A 17,548-nucleotide genomic window follows, 5' to 3' on the forward strand; every position below is an offset into this window, starting at 1 on the left:
AGATGTTTTAGAGATGTATCTATGGAAAAGATTTGCGTGACTGCTGACTTCTAGTGTTTGTTAGCAATGTTAGCCAGCATAAAACTAAGGAAGCAAAATTTGTAACTGAAAAGTGGAAAATCATAAATTTGATTTTCACTGCACTATTCCTTTATAACTCTATGTAATGTTTCTGCCCTGAAAAAATAAACATTGTGCTTTAGTAAAAGGACCATTTTGGTGTTTTATCCTGAAAATGTATGAGAGCAACACACACACACACCCACCAAGGCCCAGAGGAGCTGAAGGAGACTTCTCCTGGCTGGAACACTGAGCCCATGAAGTAACAATGGCACTGAGAACTAGGAAAGAAAATGGCATGTGACTTTCTGACGTACACAATCCAAATGTTTGGGTATTTTTTACTTTTTAAACACATTAGCATGTGAGCATGTGCCATGTATGTGTCATTTTCAGTTTAGCTGTTTACCCATTTGATAACAAATTGTAGAAAGCTTAACTATAACATCAAGTAAACACCACTGTTTAAAACCTGAACCACAGTGTGATTATTTTTTTGAAGATAAGAGTTCTCTTCTTTCCAGTGATGTTTACAGTTTACAGATCAACTAAAAACAATGAGGTTTAAAAAGTGTTGGAGAAAGCTGTGTAAAACCTAAACATAAAATCCAGTGAACTAAATGAATGTACCTATTTGGTCATATAAATGCAGGTAATGGGGCTTACAGTGGTACACAACGCTGTCTTGCATGATCATAGAACATTCCATCCATACAGCCACATCCTTCAGCACAGTCCCGATCACACACCTCCCCAATGCTCACTGAATGGCACGTTCTCCCACACGACGATGTGCAAGGGTGGTACATCATTCCTCCCAAACACACCATGCCTACACACACACAAAAGTACAGATAGTGGTGAATGATGCTTGCTGCTACAACTTAACAATACTTGCATGGTTGAATTGCTGGACAGTGGAAGAAATTAACAAACCACAGTCAGAGACATGTGCTCTGAAGTTGATGATGACATGGTGTTTGGAGCAGATGTAGGCATAGTGGGCCAGCACAGTACACAGGCAACCACTTCCACAGCGGCATGCTTGGTAGCGGCACTGCTGGTGGTACATGCTGGGACTCACGTATGCATGGCACTGAGCAAAGACCTCTCCAGTCAGAACATCACAAATGAGGCGTAGAATGCTGCAACAAAACAGTCCACACCGTACCTGTACATAACTTTGACTATGACAATGCTACAATACAACAAATATATGCTACAAAAATATACAATTTCTTCTGAAATATAAAGCCAATTTCTGGACAGATGAGTAACAAACTAAAAGAAAAACCAACATAAAGTATCTTAGAAACATGTTGGACTATTACAGGCCACTGGAGAAATGGATCATTCATCCAAAAGACATTCCCTCAACTGGTGTTTTGATAGTGGTGGGGAGTGCTGTCTAATATGTTTGTCCAAAATCTCTCGAAGGTGTTAAGTTGGGCTGAGATCTGGTGACTGTGAAGGCAATAACCTATGATTTACCTAATTTTCATACTCATCAAACCACTCAGTGAGCACTCTCATCAGGATACAAAAGCTTCATCATAGGATCAAGGTAATCTGTCAAAATAACAGTACTAATTTGCAGTGACCTTTCCCTCTAAGGAGACAAATGGACTCCAACCATGCCAGCAAAAGCTACCCCAGAGTACAAAAGAGTCACTGGACCCCCTCACTGTAGCAGTCAAGCAATCAGGCCTGTACATGCCACAAAGCATGGCAGAATGTTAACTGGTTAATGATATCATGCAGTATACACCTAGTACGTGCCTAGAAGCACATCATCATCATCATCATCATCGTTAACCGCTTAGTCCAGATAGGGTCGCGGTCCTAGAAGCATCTGCACTTGTAAATGTTTCCTCAATAATTTATTTAGGTTTTCCTTTAATTTGCCACCTTTTGTATATAAAGAACAGTCTGAAAGAATTTGGGCACTGACACATTTTTTGTTGTTTCAGCACAAGAAGTTTCTGAATTTTGCAATTGCTATCTGGCCTCTCAATCTCTTTCTCTTGACACCTGTGTTTGTGTGCAGGGCAGGCTATGCTTACGACCACATTCTCACATTTTTGGTGTTTTTCTTTAGACCAGGGGTGCACAGTTCTGGTTCTGCAGGGCTGGTGTCCAGCATAGTTTGGTGATTTACCTGCTTAAACACACCAGTTTCCACTCATTCATTAATTGTCAGGTTTAGTGGGTGTGTTTGAGTAGGTAAACTACCAAAGTGTGCTGGACACAGGCCCTCCAAGACCGCAGTTGTGCACCCCTGGTCTAGACGCAAAACTAACGGCAGAGAGAACTAAGTGATCAAAATTGTAGTTATCTTTTAGTCGAGGTGATGATAATCATTGGGGTGCTGTGTTCATCTCCATGACAACAGTACACAGCCACATCAACGAAAAACATGTCACTGCCCATGGACTAGACTGTATAAATAGTCATCAACAACTTATGGCACATGTAAACGATACTCATAATTTTGGCCTATTATTTAGCACTAGGGTCCATATCTGTGATATATAATATATATATATATATATATTGCTTTCTTGTTAGAATAGTTAGTGTGAGAAGGTATACGATGTACAAGTATAAGGTTTAACATGCGTACTGTTCTGTTGGTTCATCTCACAGGGGTCAATGATAGGGATGTTAACAGGGCTGATGCATGCTGAAGACACTTTCCACGCATTAGCATGCAGCTGTGGTGTCCCTTCTATCATACCAGCGGGGGATCTGCAGAGAACACAACTCATTCACCAAGGCTCAGAGTATTAATGGATTAATAGATTTTAATAAACCTTTGGACAGAATTTAGTGCACTACATCACTGACTGCATCTTGTAGATAAATGTGCTATGAATATACTATTTTGTGCTTTATACATATTATTTGTTTTATTTATTTCATTTGAATCACTGTGATGTTGACAGAACTACAGTGACAATGTAAATGTTAATCAGAAAACATAAGGCATTTCTGAGTGAAATGGAGGGTCTCTGAGCTAGCTGAGTGTTTTTTCTCAATGATAGAGTGGTCAGAGGCAGAGGTGAAAGATAACGGTATTGGTCAATTTTATTTTTCATTGCCCACTGGTGCACCATGATGTAGCCAAAAATCTGAAGACATTTTAGAGGCAGGCAAAAATCATTACACTTTGATTGAAGTTTATGGGAAATCAAGAATTTTATGTTTTAAATTACAAGATATAATGAATAATGCTTAATATGGAAATGAACTAACAAGGGAAAAAAGTCAATTTGCAATAAAGTTGAGATAAAAAAAAGAGTAGCTCAAAAGGGCAGAGTAACTTACAGAAAGTCATCTCGCAGGTTGCCATTGAGAGTTCCACAGAGGCCAAGGGTGGAGCCTCTCCAGGTGCTATCCAGTTGCAGGTAGATCCGTCCACCCCGCCAGTCATAATGCAGCCTCAGGCCAAAGGCAGAACGCAGGCCCACAAACACAGACGTCAGCCTGCGCACATCCACCATATCTGACAAACACAAAAACATTCCAACAAACGACAGAAACATCCATATAGTTTATGGAATAGTGGGCCATAGGTAGGCAGTCAGTGCAGCCCATGCTGACTGAGCAAAATAAAAATTTGAACAACATTTTAGGACTTTTGAGCCATGGCCAATCACTGCATCTTTTCCATGGCCAATCAATGAACCATATCCACTTACGGCAACTCTTTGAACTGCCACTTACGCAACACTTTATGACTGATAAATGCACTTGGAAGAAAGTGCTAATCTTTCTAATTCTACACACACATCCTAAAAGACTAGCTTTGTAAATTTACCAGGGACAGAGGACTTAACCAACCAAACCTGGCCAACTGTACTCTTGTAGATAACTGGCAATTGTATTAAAATGTTGTACTTGAATGAAAGTAGAGACACACTTGGCCTTTTTTAAATCTTGTAAAAGTAAAAATCTATACATATTTCTACTTCCATTAATGCTTAAAATCACTTTATTTTAAACACACAACACATATTTGTCATATAACACAACTTTAACGCACAATACTTTTACTTTCTATACCCAAGTTTTTACCTTTACCTTTTTACCTAAATTTAAAAGCATTTTAACAAAAGTAGACATATAAATACAGTGTCTACTAAGAGTACACTAAGGATATCCCTACATTCACCCAAGTACAACAATTTTATACTAGCCAGTTGTGCTAGTCAGGACAGTATTATTGGTTATTTTTAAAAGCCTCTGTTGTTGGGCCTGACACAATGACTTTAATAGTTTATACATTTTCAAATGACAGTATTTCCCAAGCAAATACTATTGTCTTCTGAAATCTAACAGTTGCTACAGCTGCAAAACTTTGAAACCCATCCGATCTTACCATCTGTGTAAGGTAAGTTGACAGCCATGCTAGCTCCAATGATGACTTCCCCTTCTCTGGTGAGAGTGACTTGCCTGCTGACATCCTCTTCTGCCACTAGACTCACTGAGTGACAACAGGAATGTTCCTGAGACTGAGCAACACAAATAACAAAATAAAACTTAACACATGTATACACAAATGAACACACACACAAACATAACCACACACACTGGCACAACAAAGGGAAAGTTACTGACAACACATTTACCGCAATGATATCTTCATTTGAACAGATGTTTTCATTTAAACAGGTTAAATCTTTATTTGCTTTTACTTTTACTTAAAATGTACTGACATTTTTTGGATTCATGCTACACCTTTAATTGTTTTTTTCATGAAAGTTCTTTGCCTTTTCAAAGACACAAGCAGACAGCACAGCTTAGAGTTCTAGCTAGATACTTCATTATTTAAAACAGTTCCCCCCAAACAAAGGCCACTGGATTTGTGGTGCTTCATGTTTTTACAGTGGTGCGACTGTATCCCTTGGTAATTATATTTTGTTGCTGTAGTGTAAGTGTTGATTTGATTTTTCTCTGTTTTGTTCCAAGTTGTTTCCTGCAATCTATGAAATATCTTATGCAATATCAACTAGCCTCTCACTGAATGAGAATGAACACACACACACACACACACACACACACACACACATTGTCTTACCTCCCCGCAAGCTGCATACTGCAGTGTGACAGCAAACTTGTTGCTGCCACGGCTTTTCACTAGTACATACTGACATGTGCCTGTAAGCATGAAGATGCGTCCATCAAACGTAGTCACGTGTGTGTCACCCACCACCGTGCACTCCGCTGAAGATCAAACACACACAGTTAACCAAGGAGGTCATTATGAGCACATTTATGCCAAAAGCTCCACAAAACACCAACTGGCTTTGGTACAAATGAATACAGACATTCACACAGCAACATATAATAAAAAATTAAGGGGATTATATAATGAGAAAAAATACAAAGTTTTACCAGTGCAGTTGTTTTCAGTGCAGTTCCACACTCCTCCCATGCAGACGCTGAAAACAAAATGAACATCATGAGAGACTGAGACACAGTGACACAGGGGTTTATTTCTTCATCTCAGTAAAAAATTAATGTCAATGAATGTGCTTGTTAAACAATGCTAATTTTCAGTTAAGTATTTAAGTGTAACGTCTTTCGCATTAAGGTTAAGTCTTATTGATAAAATGGAAATGTTCACATTCCTAAAGACTGAAATTCCCATTTAAGGCTAGGGATCTCACAAAATGCAGTATTCAAGGCTATGCCTGAGAAATTGTTAAGTCTTGTACTTCAAGACTTTTGTGTGTTTAGTGTTTCAATGTTTAATCTCTCTAGATCAAAATGGGCTTAATTATTAAGGATAGGCTTAACGTAGCTATTAATTAAAGTCTCTTAGCATCCTCACCAGATAGTGCAGCCCTGCTCCAGAACATGACCCAAAGGATAGGCCGTGCCATGATACACACATGGACACTGAGACACTGCTATACAAGTACCATTCTGTAGAATCAGCCCTGAAATGAAAAGGGGAGGAGAGAGGAAATTAAGAATGCTGTCAATGAGCAGAAATTTTACATTTTTAAGACAACTTTGCTGGGTTGTGTGTTTGTGTAATACTAAGGGGGATAGTACTGTGATAGAATGCCACAGCACAAGGCTCACCATCAGGGCAGTAGCAGCCATCCAGACAGTGCAGGTTCGTGCCTAGGCACTCTTTTTCAAACGTGCAAGTAGGGGGGCAGCAGCTGATACAGTCTCTATGGACAAAGCTATCCTCACATTCGTCCGCTATAATATGATATACCAAAATTCAATGTAAAGTGCATACTAGAGTGCAGAAAGTAATGTTACATCATACAAGTAACTGTTATTTAACTTTGCATTCCACAGTTACTTGCACTGAAATTTGCTATCTACAGTTACGTGAGACTGGTTAAGCAAGTTAGCCAAGCTAGACTCACCACAGGTAGGAAAGCTGTCTCTCCATTCCCGGACTGGGTAGCCAACATGGGAGCAAGCTCTGGCGTATTCAACCAGTGTTCGACAAAATGTCTCCGTATCATCTGAGCTGATAAAACAGTAAGATTTAGAGATAGTAGTGTGTTTGCAGGCATCCTCAATTCATTGAAAATGAATACTGTGCAGGCTTTGTTGATGCCTGTCAAATTAAAACTTGCACTGATGACAAAACAAATGTAAAAGCACCCGCAAACACCCTTGGCTATAAATTACAAAGTTAACCTACAGCTTAAGCAATTACACCATAATCAGTGTAGCCAAAAGCAATCAAATACAGTTTAAATGTAAAAGGTAGTCAGCACACAAAGCGAAAGGAATATCATATTGCTCAACTCAGAGTGCTTCTGGAATCTAAGCCTCTCCCTGCCATCTCACTCAGCAGTTGAGCCTGAACCTCCTCATAACCCCAGCAGCGATGTCATCACTTTAATCAATCTAATCCAATCTAATTCCCCCACCCAAACACACAAACAGACCCACACAAGCACACACACAGTACTCTCACCCTGTTAGTAATTTCAAAACTTTAATTAGCATAATCCTGTTGTAATTGCATAGTGTGGAATGTTAGGGTCTAAAGCAAAAACAGTAAACTGAGTGAGAGAGAGAGAGAGAGAAAGTGACAGAGTGAGAGAGAGAAAAAGACACAGAGAGCGAGACAGAGAGACACAGAGAGACTGAGACAGTCGGAGAATCTAACTCTGTGGGACAGTACAATCAGCTTTGAGTTATTTAGCGTATGCCAACTTCGACAAACAGGTTATTTGTAATGCCAAACTCACATACACACATGTACTCACTCATTTTACTTACACACATAGGTCTGAGACACAGCTGGCAACAAATGGATTGGGATCAATGTTCTCATGGCAGGAGACGAAAGGAAAGAAGAGCAAAGCGCTACACTTCTCAATGGCATCCTGTGACATAAAATAGTTTTTAAACATGCAACACCTAAATAACTGTAGGTAAACAGACATGCTCAAATCCACATCTAGCAAATCATCTATACTTTAAAACTGCTGTAAACTATCTCCTGGGTTACAATAACATTCTAATGCCTATACTGTCCTCAGAACTATTAGGCCTAGACATACATCCATAGCTGACTCAGATGAACATGGTCCAGGGAAGTCGTCATCTACAGCAGGACAGGGACGTTCATGAGGCAGGTGCACAGCCCAGCTGTTGCCAAACCCAGCAACGTCTTCAGAGTTTACGCCTAAAAAGAACAACACAGAGCACAGGAATATTTTGCCTCTTCATCAATTACAGCTTAACCTAACAGCTTTATTTCATTTAAGGTGAAAGAGAGAGAATATGCTTAATTTCACAGCATGTCACAGTCGCCATGAAAATAAATTATGCTATAAAAATAGATTTTACAATTCACCACAGATTCTGCACCTGGAAACAACTACACTGACCACAAACATATTGCATTGCTGAAATGTTTGAATTCTCTCTTACATCTACAAGACTGGTCCAGTCACAGTATGAGTGAGCTTGATCTAATCCAGCTATGTGCAGAGTTGATATAATTAGCCTGAAATGGTTGCTGATAGATAAGATAAGTGCGTCTCAGTCTGTTTGTCTCACCACGACTGCTGCTGAGATCATCTGATCCGTCATCATTGTAGTTTCCACACAGCCCACAAGGCCGGCCTTTGTGGCCCTCTGTCAGTTTGAGGTAGACCCCGGAGCTCCCATCCCATGCCAGAGAGAAGCCAAACGTGCTCTTCACCAGGATGTAGTCAGCTAGACGCTCAATAAACACGTTATGCACCGTTTGGGGCAGGGTCAGTCTGAACAAGAAATAACAATAAGATAAATATGAAATCGAAAGTGCAACTAGACTTCATTTCCATTACAAAACACCAAAAAAAGATCTGTACATTGTATGATGTGAACGAATATGAGAATGTAGTTATTATAAAATAAAATATTTATTTGCAAAATTTGGTAATCACATCACCTTCATAATTTTTAAAAAAATATTTTCTGTAAATTTTGCTTTGAATTTTTTATACACTGATCCATCTGTCATTCAATCTTTCCTTCCTTCATCCATTCACTCTTTATTTACTATGTTCAGTTGTTTGTTAGGATGTCCAGGCTCACCTCTGTTCCCCTTTTAGCACCTGGTAGCCACTAATGTGGATTTCCTCCTCATTAGAAAAGAACAGACTGAGAGCACGAGGACAGGAATACACTGAGCCACGACATGAACGACTGTTATGGACCTGCCGTTCATAAAGAAAGAAAAAGAAAGAAGAGAAAGGAGAGAGACACCAAAAGATGGGAGGACAAGGAGGCAGGATAAGAAGAGATAATTACAGATAAAAAGCAATCAGAAAAAGAAAACATACAAAACGACTGAAATAGTTACATTTTTTTTCCCTTACTGCTAATGCAGTCTGTCAATGAGACCAAAGTATTGCACAGGAAAAAATGTATAAACATAGTTAAAAATGGACAAATGTACACTGCACAGCTCAAAACTAGAAACACCAGCTATCTTGAAGCCTGAATTTTGCCCAAAGATAAAAGCATGTCATAGTGTCAGAAACCACACAACAAGTCTATTTGAGATTACATAACAACTCAAGCGTTTCATGTATAATGTACATGCATGATCATTTAAGCATGCAGTTTGCATGATGCCAATAGGTGCTTACTTGTTAGCTAGCTTAGCCTCATAGCTCCAGGGCAAAACTACTGAAGCAAACTTCGAACACTAAATATGTTTTGCTTGATCAGCTGCTTTTGGGTTAAATTATATCCATTCATTTTTTTTTCCTTCAAACTATTCTTTTCATTTCTGCTTTACTCATCTATTTGCTACTATGATTCCACATCCAACTCAATTTTATTCAAAATCCAAACAAAATGTATGTGCCAGAAGTGGAATATTGATGGGAAAGTCTATAACAGAAATTAACAGAAAACCTGTAAAATTGATAGTCTGAATAAACAGAAAATCTGTGAAGGTGACAGGCTGAATAAACAGAAAATCTGTAAAGGTGATAGTCTGAATAAACAGAAAATCTGTAAAAGTGCCAGTCTGAAAAACAGAAGTTCTGCAGATCACCACTGTGTGAGTTAGTGGTCTACAGGCCAGCTTTGTGTACACCGATGGACACAAAGCATCTATAACTCACCCACACGGTATACTGTGGCTCCGCTGAGTGGCAGTCTTTGGCCAGAATATAGGAGCATGTTCCAGGGAAGTAGTAGTACATTCCATCGAATGTCTCAAAATGGTGCTGACCCCATGAGCGACAAATTCCATCCCTGTCCTGCCCCAGGTTGGGGACTGAGATCAACATCAAATAAAAAATAAACAAATACAACAAATTCAAAATTCGACAAGTTTATCATTGATCATTTTTGAATGTCTGTAAATAGTTATGAATGTATTAATTATCATTGATTAATTAATATAATTTGTAATTTCTTACAAAATGGGGAGATTCAAATTTAGAATTACTTTTTGTAGTGTAGTGTATATGGCATTTACTGTACAAATATCTGTATAATTTTGCATAGGGTTTGAAGTGTTTGCAGTGTATTACAGCCACAGTCAGGGACTTCAGAGTAATGAGGCAATAAGTTACCTAATGAACTAAAGAAAGAAGTTGAAGTAATTTCCTGTGAGGAAATGCATAGAACAATTTGTGAATGTAGAAATACATATTCATATAACATTAATAAGATTGCTCATACACCATTTGAAAACTGCAAAAAGTATTATTATCTGTTACATGAGTACTCATTACATTACTACATTTCAGCTCTGCATGCTGGATGATGAAAATAACCCCCTACTTTTGAAAAGAAGCTTTTAAAGAGGGTATTCATATATATTCACATATAATTTCCTGTTTCTTATTTATTCTTATTGTCAAAGAACAATGATGCGTCCCTTGATGGCCATTTCTCATGGTCTTTACTGAAAGCTGTAATTGCCCTGGACACACATGGCTGCTTTATAGTAGATCTATCTTGGCTAATTAAACAAATATACAGGGGCTCTATGTCAGGATCGGTTTGCTCCAAGCACAATGGTAACCCAATACTAGAAAAAGCATGAAACACACAAAACACACTGGTTGGCAAGAGAAACAGTACACTGTGTATTACACTTGATGTAAACGTTTAAAAATGAGCTCACTGTTTCATTATCCTGATTTAATTAAGGATATAGATACTAAATTGAGTATTAAGCACTGTGATCAGGTTCCTAGAACAGTGTTTCTCAACAGTTACACTATTAAGCCGCTTTTTTCATCCTCTGACTTGCTTGCATATCGCTTTATGTGTCTACCTGATGATATTACTCACTGATTTGGCAGCGCTCTCCCAGAGCCTGGAACTGAGCACAGTCACAGTGGCCTCCATCCTGACACCAGCCACCATTAAGACACCCGCAATACTCTATGAAAAACAGAAACACACACATTTTTTAAAGTTCAACAGGCCTCCATTAAGACACTCAGAATACTGTAAGAAAAACAGAAATACAAGCACTCACATATTTTGTGAAGTTCAACCATAAATCATTAATTTAAATCTAACCCCAAAATAGGAGATGAAAAACAGCTAAACAATATTCTACTGAAGTAGGTCTGGAAATAACTTCACTGTGTGTGTATCTCCATGTGTTACCTGAAGAGGCATCCCGAACTGTATAATTATGTAGAACACTTCGAGGGAGAGCTGAATCAGACAACACTGCACTGAAGGTCTGCAAAGTAAAGGATATTGCAAATTAGGAATTACTCTTGGTGAAGCTTTTTAGAGCATTTTTCGTTCCACTTGAAGGTGAATGGACTACACAGTTCCATGTCTGTCCTCTGAGTGTGCAGTTATGGCAGTGAGACTGGGTCAGTGGTTCTCTAAGATGACATGACAGCGTCAGATGTTTTTGAGCTGAGCTCTTAGTGCTGTAGCACTTGTGCTAACTCTACAAAGACAGCTTTGTCAACATGCAGAGTGCCTTAGTGTGTGTGGTTGCTCCACTCTCTCCCCAGACATTTTCTCTTAGGTATACTCACCTCCTCACGGAAGAGATCTCGTTTCTGGCGCAGTGCATTAACCCTCCTTTTAGAACCAGTACAAAGAGAGCAGTATTAAAAGCACAGTGATGGTAAGAGTTCAGCTTTAGACCTACTTAAGATGCCACACAGTCACATTAATGAAGGTGCATGGTGATGCTGAAGAAAGATGATTAGTGGCATTTTAGAATCGCAAATTATCATCATTATCAGCACTAGCACAGGATTTATTGTCAAACTTCAGACTAGAGGCTTTTTAACTGGCCATCAATGTGGTCTCTCTCTCTCTCTCTTCTCTCTCTTTCACTCACTTACACACCCACAGCTACACACAGAACTAAGAGCCCATTAGCCCTACACATTCCTATTGCTCAGTTAAAAAATTCAGTTTCAATTTATTCTGCGACTTCATGTGCTCCCATTGTGACAATTCATTTTCTCACAGTAAGTAATCTTCAGTCTGGGGGAAAAATACTTCTAAAACATTAAAGTTCGGATACATATAGAAATTTTCCCAAAGGCCTTCTTTTTCTCTGAGCTTTACTGCTTCCACTCACCAAACCTCACAAAATAGTCAGCCTTAACACTGCAGAAATTAATCTTCCATCATCCCTAAAACAAAAAGTAACTTATACTTAGACATGTACTACAGGAATTTGACACTTACCTATGGAAGTTGTTTTCTGGTTTTGATGCCTGGCAGAAAATTCCTATCAAACAGAAAACTCTTAAATTAACTCACATTATACGTTTGAGTGTTTGAGAGGAGAATAACACAGTTTCATTCATATATATATATATATATATACACACACACATATATATATATGTGTATATATATATGTATATATATATACATATATATATATACATATATATATATATATATGGATAGACAGATAGATAGATAGATAGATGACCTTTTAAACAAATGATTATGTACAGGTATATCAAATCTGACTTTAAAGTTTTACCATTATAATATTAATGACCATTATCGTAGCATATAATATTGTGGCAGTATCATGACAAAATGTATGTAGTTTTATTGGTAAGATCAGAAGTGCTTAGCATAGCCCGAAACTAAAAAATAAAATATTCTTTAAAAAATCATTACTCAAGTAGAAGTGAAAGCTTATAAAAAAAGGAATCCTTTCATCAAGTTCCGAACTCCCTATAGAACTGCAGTGTAACTTCTCATAACATCCAGAATTAAAACGCACAGGACGTCAAGATATTCTTTCGATTTTTGTATTTTATCAACATAACAGAATCAAATTGAACACACAAAAATGATTTAGCAACTAACTGTGATAGGTTAAAATGGAACTGGAGGCAAATGGAACTTAGTAAATGTTAATAGTTACTACATACCACCGGAAAGACAATACACTTATTGTCATGTCAATTTATATATTTTAGCTTTGGGTACAATTATGGCTATGGATTTTACATGGTAGTGTAACCCATGAATGAACTCTATGAAACCTCTAACAGGATTTGGAAGTTACACTTGAAACATAATAACAAACATAACAAATGTAGCATCACTCAGGATTACAATACCCACCTTGAAGTACGAACAGTTTGAAGATGAAAAGTGTCCAGAGAAAAAACAGTTTCACTTGCCGCTGTTCGTTCATCTCAGGGCAGAGTCCTTATGGAAATCATTTAAAACTACGAGGGCATTGTCATGGATTTAGCCTACTAGTAGTGCTGTCAATTTTCAAAATCGACTTAAACGGCTGAGTTTCTTAAAGACTGTGAAGACAAAAGGGGCTTACGCAGACTGAAACGTTTCTGTCCAAAGAAAGTTGCCTACCATTCCCATCTTCTCTCAAAAGCGCTGGAAAGACTGGGCTACCCTGCGCTGTTTCTTTCCCACCCGTATTCCGACAAACCCCGCCTCCTGTGCTTGGATTGGCTAGTAGGTCTCAATCACAAGCAGTCCGCGGGTAGCATGAACAACTACCATGAACGTCTGGCCAATCCTAGCGCAGGAGGCGAGAGTTGTCGGAATACAGGTGAGAAAACTGGCATACAGGTGGCGAAATTCTTTTCGTAGGATACGCGGGGAAGCTCATTCATATTCATTAAGCTCCGCACAGAACGCGGTCGTACTGGCTGAGCCAAACGCGGCTCTGCTGAGACAGAGTAGACGCTAATCGCAGTCACAAGCACCACAACATTATTTTACAGTTTTTATAACCACATCCAACTAATATATGGTGAAAATGACTCTAAAAACCTGTTTAATATGCACCAAAATCTGCAATCAAACTAAATAAAGAACACTATAGGTTACTAAGGAATATTGCAGAGGTACGTGGCCATTGTGATAGAACTACTTGGCCTCTCCGTGTTTTGTTAGCGCCATGCTAAGGGCAGTACACATTCAATTTTCACAGTGGTTTTAATATTAAACAGTTCTACTTTAACACTGACACCTGAAGCTTGTAAGACATGTACGTAACAAGCTGTCAAGCTGTCTCAAAGGCTGATGTAAATGCATCTTGCCTTCAAGGTTGGTTAAAAGGTGGCAGGTAATCTGTAGCAAGCATTAATGGAGTTACTTCTGAAGATGCTACAAATATGACCTGCCATCATCCTGCTAGGCAGATTAGGAAGCCAAATCCATTCCTTATGTTAAATGTGTTTATTTGATTGTCTTCAATGGCTATACACGCAGGCGTCTATATTTTAAAGCTGCCTAACAGGTACAGTTAATAGAGTTGATATTTCTGAGAATGGGAAAAATATGAATTATCTACAGTTATCTGGAATAGTAGCTAATAAAGATATTAAGGCTAGTTTCTTTAAAGGAGGATAGCATTTAGCATCTGCTTCTTAGGCTAACTGGACATTGTTTACAGCAGGAGTAGCACATCTGATTCAACTAAGTAACAAGCTTCTCATGTGCTGGATCAGGTGTGTTAGAGGGGAATTCCACCATTTTTTCTAAATTTCTGATTAAATTAGTCCTTAAATTTTTAATCTTGTATATAATTGATATACTTGGGTTTGTGAAAGGAATTGTTTAAATGTAACTTATTATTATTATTTCTTGTAAGTTACTTTCTGTAATCTCTCATTGTAGCTATCTAATAATATTTCTTGACATTATTAAAAAAAAACATGCTCCACTAAAAAAATGTCCTCAGTGACTTTCAATGACTGAATTTTGCAGGAATTCTCCTTTAACTAGTAGCCCTTAGCACAGACACCTATTAACCAGTTAGGTACTATTTTAGCTAACATATATATTTCACAGTTTTTAGATAATGCAGGAATTCATTTGACTGCAGATATTAACAAAAGCATTAGTGCCCTTATGATCAGTAGAAAAAAAAACAGCAGGCAAAGTAAAGAAATTAATTTGCTAGTGCTAAAGGTAGACCTGCCTAATGTTAAACCCACTGTGTAAAATTCATGTGTACTGCCCTTAGCATGGCGCTAACAAAACAAAGGCCAGACGTTCATGGTAGTTGTTCATGCTACCCGCGGACTGGCCAAGTAGTTTAATCACAATGGTCACATTACCTCAGCAATATTGCTTAGTAGCATATATTGTTATTTCTTTATTTTGCCTGCAAAGTTTGGTTCATATTAAACAAATTTTAGTGTCACAGTATATTGGTTAAATGTGCTTATAAAGATAGTAAAATAATGTTGTGGTACTCGTGACTGCGCCCTGCCATGGACTGGCCACCTGTTCATGGTGTATTCTGCCTTCCGCCCAATGACTGCTGGGACAGGCTCACAGTACGAAACGCTGCGTTGACATACCCGTTAAATTAACGTTACATAGCTAAATGTGAATTTTGCACACACGAGCAACCTTACGGTTTTACGTTTCTTTTTAGTGCGCTAACCAGACGCAGAGGCTCCACGTTTAACTTAATTCTCGAGCTGGTCGCTAATAATACACAACGTGTTTCAACGTTTTGCTTTATAATTAGAGAAGGCTAAAAAGCGTGTCCTTCATTACGGATGATTCTTGTTAGATAATCATTTATTGAGATGAAGATTATGGAACAGAATTGAGGTTTTAGAGCAGATAACGTATCTAACGTTAAATGTATCCTCGTGTTGGTCAGCGTTAGGGTATGAACATTTTCCCAACACATTTTACACTAGGTTAGCTAGCTAGGTTAGATAGCTAAAGAGAGTGAAGGTTCAAACGCATAAGTTAAATAAACAAAACTTACCATCCGTTTTAATTTCAGTATCGATGGCTGACTAATTTCACAAAGAAATAACGTTAATATTGCTAACCTAGGTTAGGTGACTATAATTTGACATGCATTGAGGTTATTATAGGTATTTTAATATGTTTCAGAACAGTAACTGTGAGATAATAACTAGAAACCTAGCTAACTAGCTAAAACTAAAATGTTTTAACTAATTAGCGGTAACGACTCAACCAACCGTTGACTCAGGCTCGAGCTGGTCTGTGAGGTTTCCGTTAAATTTTGAATTTGTAATGGGAAAGTGTGATCGCGCAGCTGCAGCACTGCTTTTTGTCTGGGAGGCACAAATTAGTGAGACGTTTGTTACTAAAATACTTCAAAATACAAATTTAACGAGAAAATAAGAATGTAATACATTATTTATTGCATAAAAATATGTTCTCATCAGGTGAGTAGATGGGGTTAAGGTACGTTTATGGCAGGGCAAATCAAACGTCCTTAGGGTTAATTTTTAGTGGCCTTGTTCTGGATAATCCTGCTATGGGGGAACCCCTGTTCTACACAGAACACTATTCTCTGCCCCAGCGCACCTGATCTAACTCATGAAGGGCTTAATAATTAGCTGATGAGTTGGATCAGGTGTGTTGAGGCAAGGAATAGCTGAAATGGTGTAGGGCAGTCGGTCCTCAAAAGCAGGATTAAGACTAATTTACGTGCTAATTCAAATACATATACCTAAACTATCCTTACAAATACTGCTGAGGAAATCAAATTAAACTGCATCTTGGTGTGATAGGCAAACTATCGGCCTTATCACCGTAAAATAAGCAGTGTAAAATCAACACCTAATAAGTTCACTTAACACTTCTTTGGAATATATATGATTCTGCTCTACATAGAGTACAAAACACACTGTTGTTAGTGTTACACTTTTAGCATTAACATGAAGTTAAACTGTGTTAGAAAGAACACTTGCAATGTACAATGTAACACATGCTAGTGTTACCCATAATTAACACTTTGGGGAATTTAACATCCATGGTGTGTTTGTGCTCCAGCACCAACACCAGAAGTGCCCCAACATGACTGATTGTCACTCTAAACCCACTGGAGTGAATAACATTTAACATAGAACAAAAATTACACTTTTACACTATTCAAAATAAGATCAAATCTGGGCATTTTTAATAATATGTCTATAAGATGTTTTAAATTCTTATTAGATGTCTGTGACTTTTTGCCTGTTTCTCTGCTCTGTTATAAATGCTACCATAGTAGGCCTAAATGCCAGTGTTTCCAGTGTCATTCAGAATTCTTGGCACCCTTGGTAATATTAATGGAATAAGGCTATTAAAAATGTTTTTTTTTATTTAGCAGCTTGGTACTACTAACAGCATTGTAACAATTCTGTGGAAGAGAATAGATGAATTACTCTTAAAGCATGTTACTGTATATTAATTACAGTGCCCTTCATAATTATTTATTACCACTTTAGTTAAAGACTGTGTAGTTCAAGAGTATCTAGTATCAGGATCTAATATATGATAGAAATGATGATGATGATGATGATGATGATTGTTGTTTTGTCAAGAAGTAACAAAAGGTACTAATCTAACATAATCAAGAATATTCAATAGACATACATTAACTAGGTTTAAAATATGTTAGGTTTGGAGACCATTTTTGCTTTGTGAATATGAAACCAATATAAGATATAATCACTTCTAAGCCTCTTTTTACATCTCTCCAAAACACAGTCTTGCGTGTAAATACAGTGTTTAAGGAATAACT

At 37.9% G+C, this 17,548-nt stretch overlaps 1 protein-coding gene across 1 annotated transcript in view; it reads right to left on the reverse strand.

Moving 5' to 3' along the window:
• The window catches only part of otogl (otogelin-like), a 40,745-nt gene extending 27,355 nt beyond the window's left edge, over nt 1-13,390 (reverse strand). The window contains 22 exon segments of the mRNA XM_036585694.1: nt 267-341; nt 727-892; nt 997-1,191; nt 1,194-1,205; nt 2,684-2,808; nt 3,388-3,565; nt 4,442-4,574; nt 5,141-5,286; nt 5,458-5,504; nt 5,897-6,005; nt 6,154-6,279; nt 6,453-6,559; nt 7,324-7,430; nt 7,608-7,732; nt 8,110-8,315; nt 8,632-8,753; nt 9,672-9,826; nt 10,855-10,947; nt 11,179-11,257; nt 11,568-11,613; nt 12,235-12,277; nt 13,138-13,390. Coding sequence (XP_036441587.1) covers nt 267-341; nt 727-892; nt 997-1,191; nt 1,194-1,205; nt 2,684-2,808; nt 3,388-3,565; nt 4,442-4,574; nt 5,141-5,286; nt 5,458-5,504; nt 5,897-6,005; nt 6,154-6,279; nt 6,453-6,559; nt 7,324-7,430; nt 7,608-7,732; nt 8,110-8,315; nt 8,632-8,753; nt 9,672-9,826; nt 10,855-10,947; nt 11,179-11,257; nt 11,568-11,613; nt 12,235-12,277; nt 13,138-13,210 — 2,468 coding nt within the window. The 5' untranslated portion in view covers nt 13,211-13,390.
• Nucleotides 13,391-17,548: the final 4,158 nt, after the last annotated feature.

Source organism: Colossoma macropomum, unplaced genomic scaffold (assembly GCF_904425465.1).
Source record: "Colossoma macropomum unplaced genomic scaffold, Colossoma_macropomum, whole genome shotgun sequence".
In the NCBI taxonomy this organism is placed as follows: Eukaryota; Metazoa; Chordata; class Actinopteri; order Characiformes; family Serrasalmidae; genus Colossoma; species Colossoma macropomum.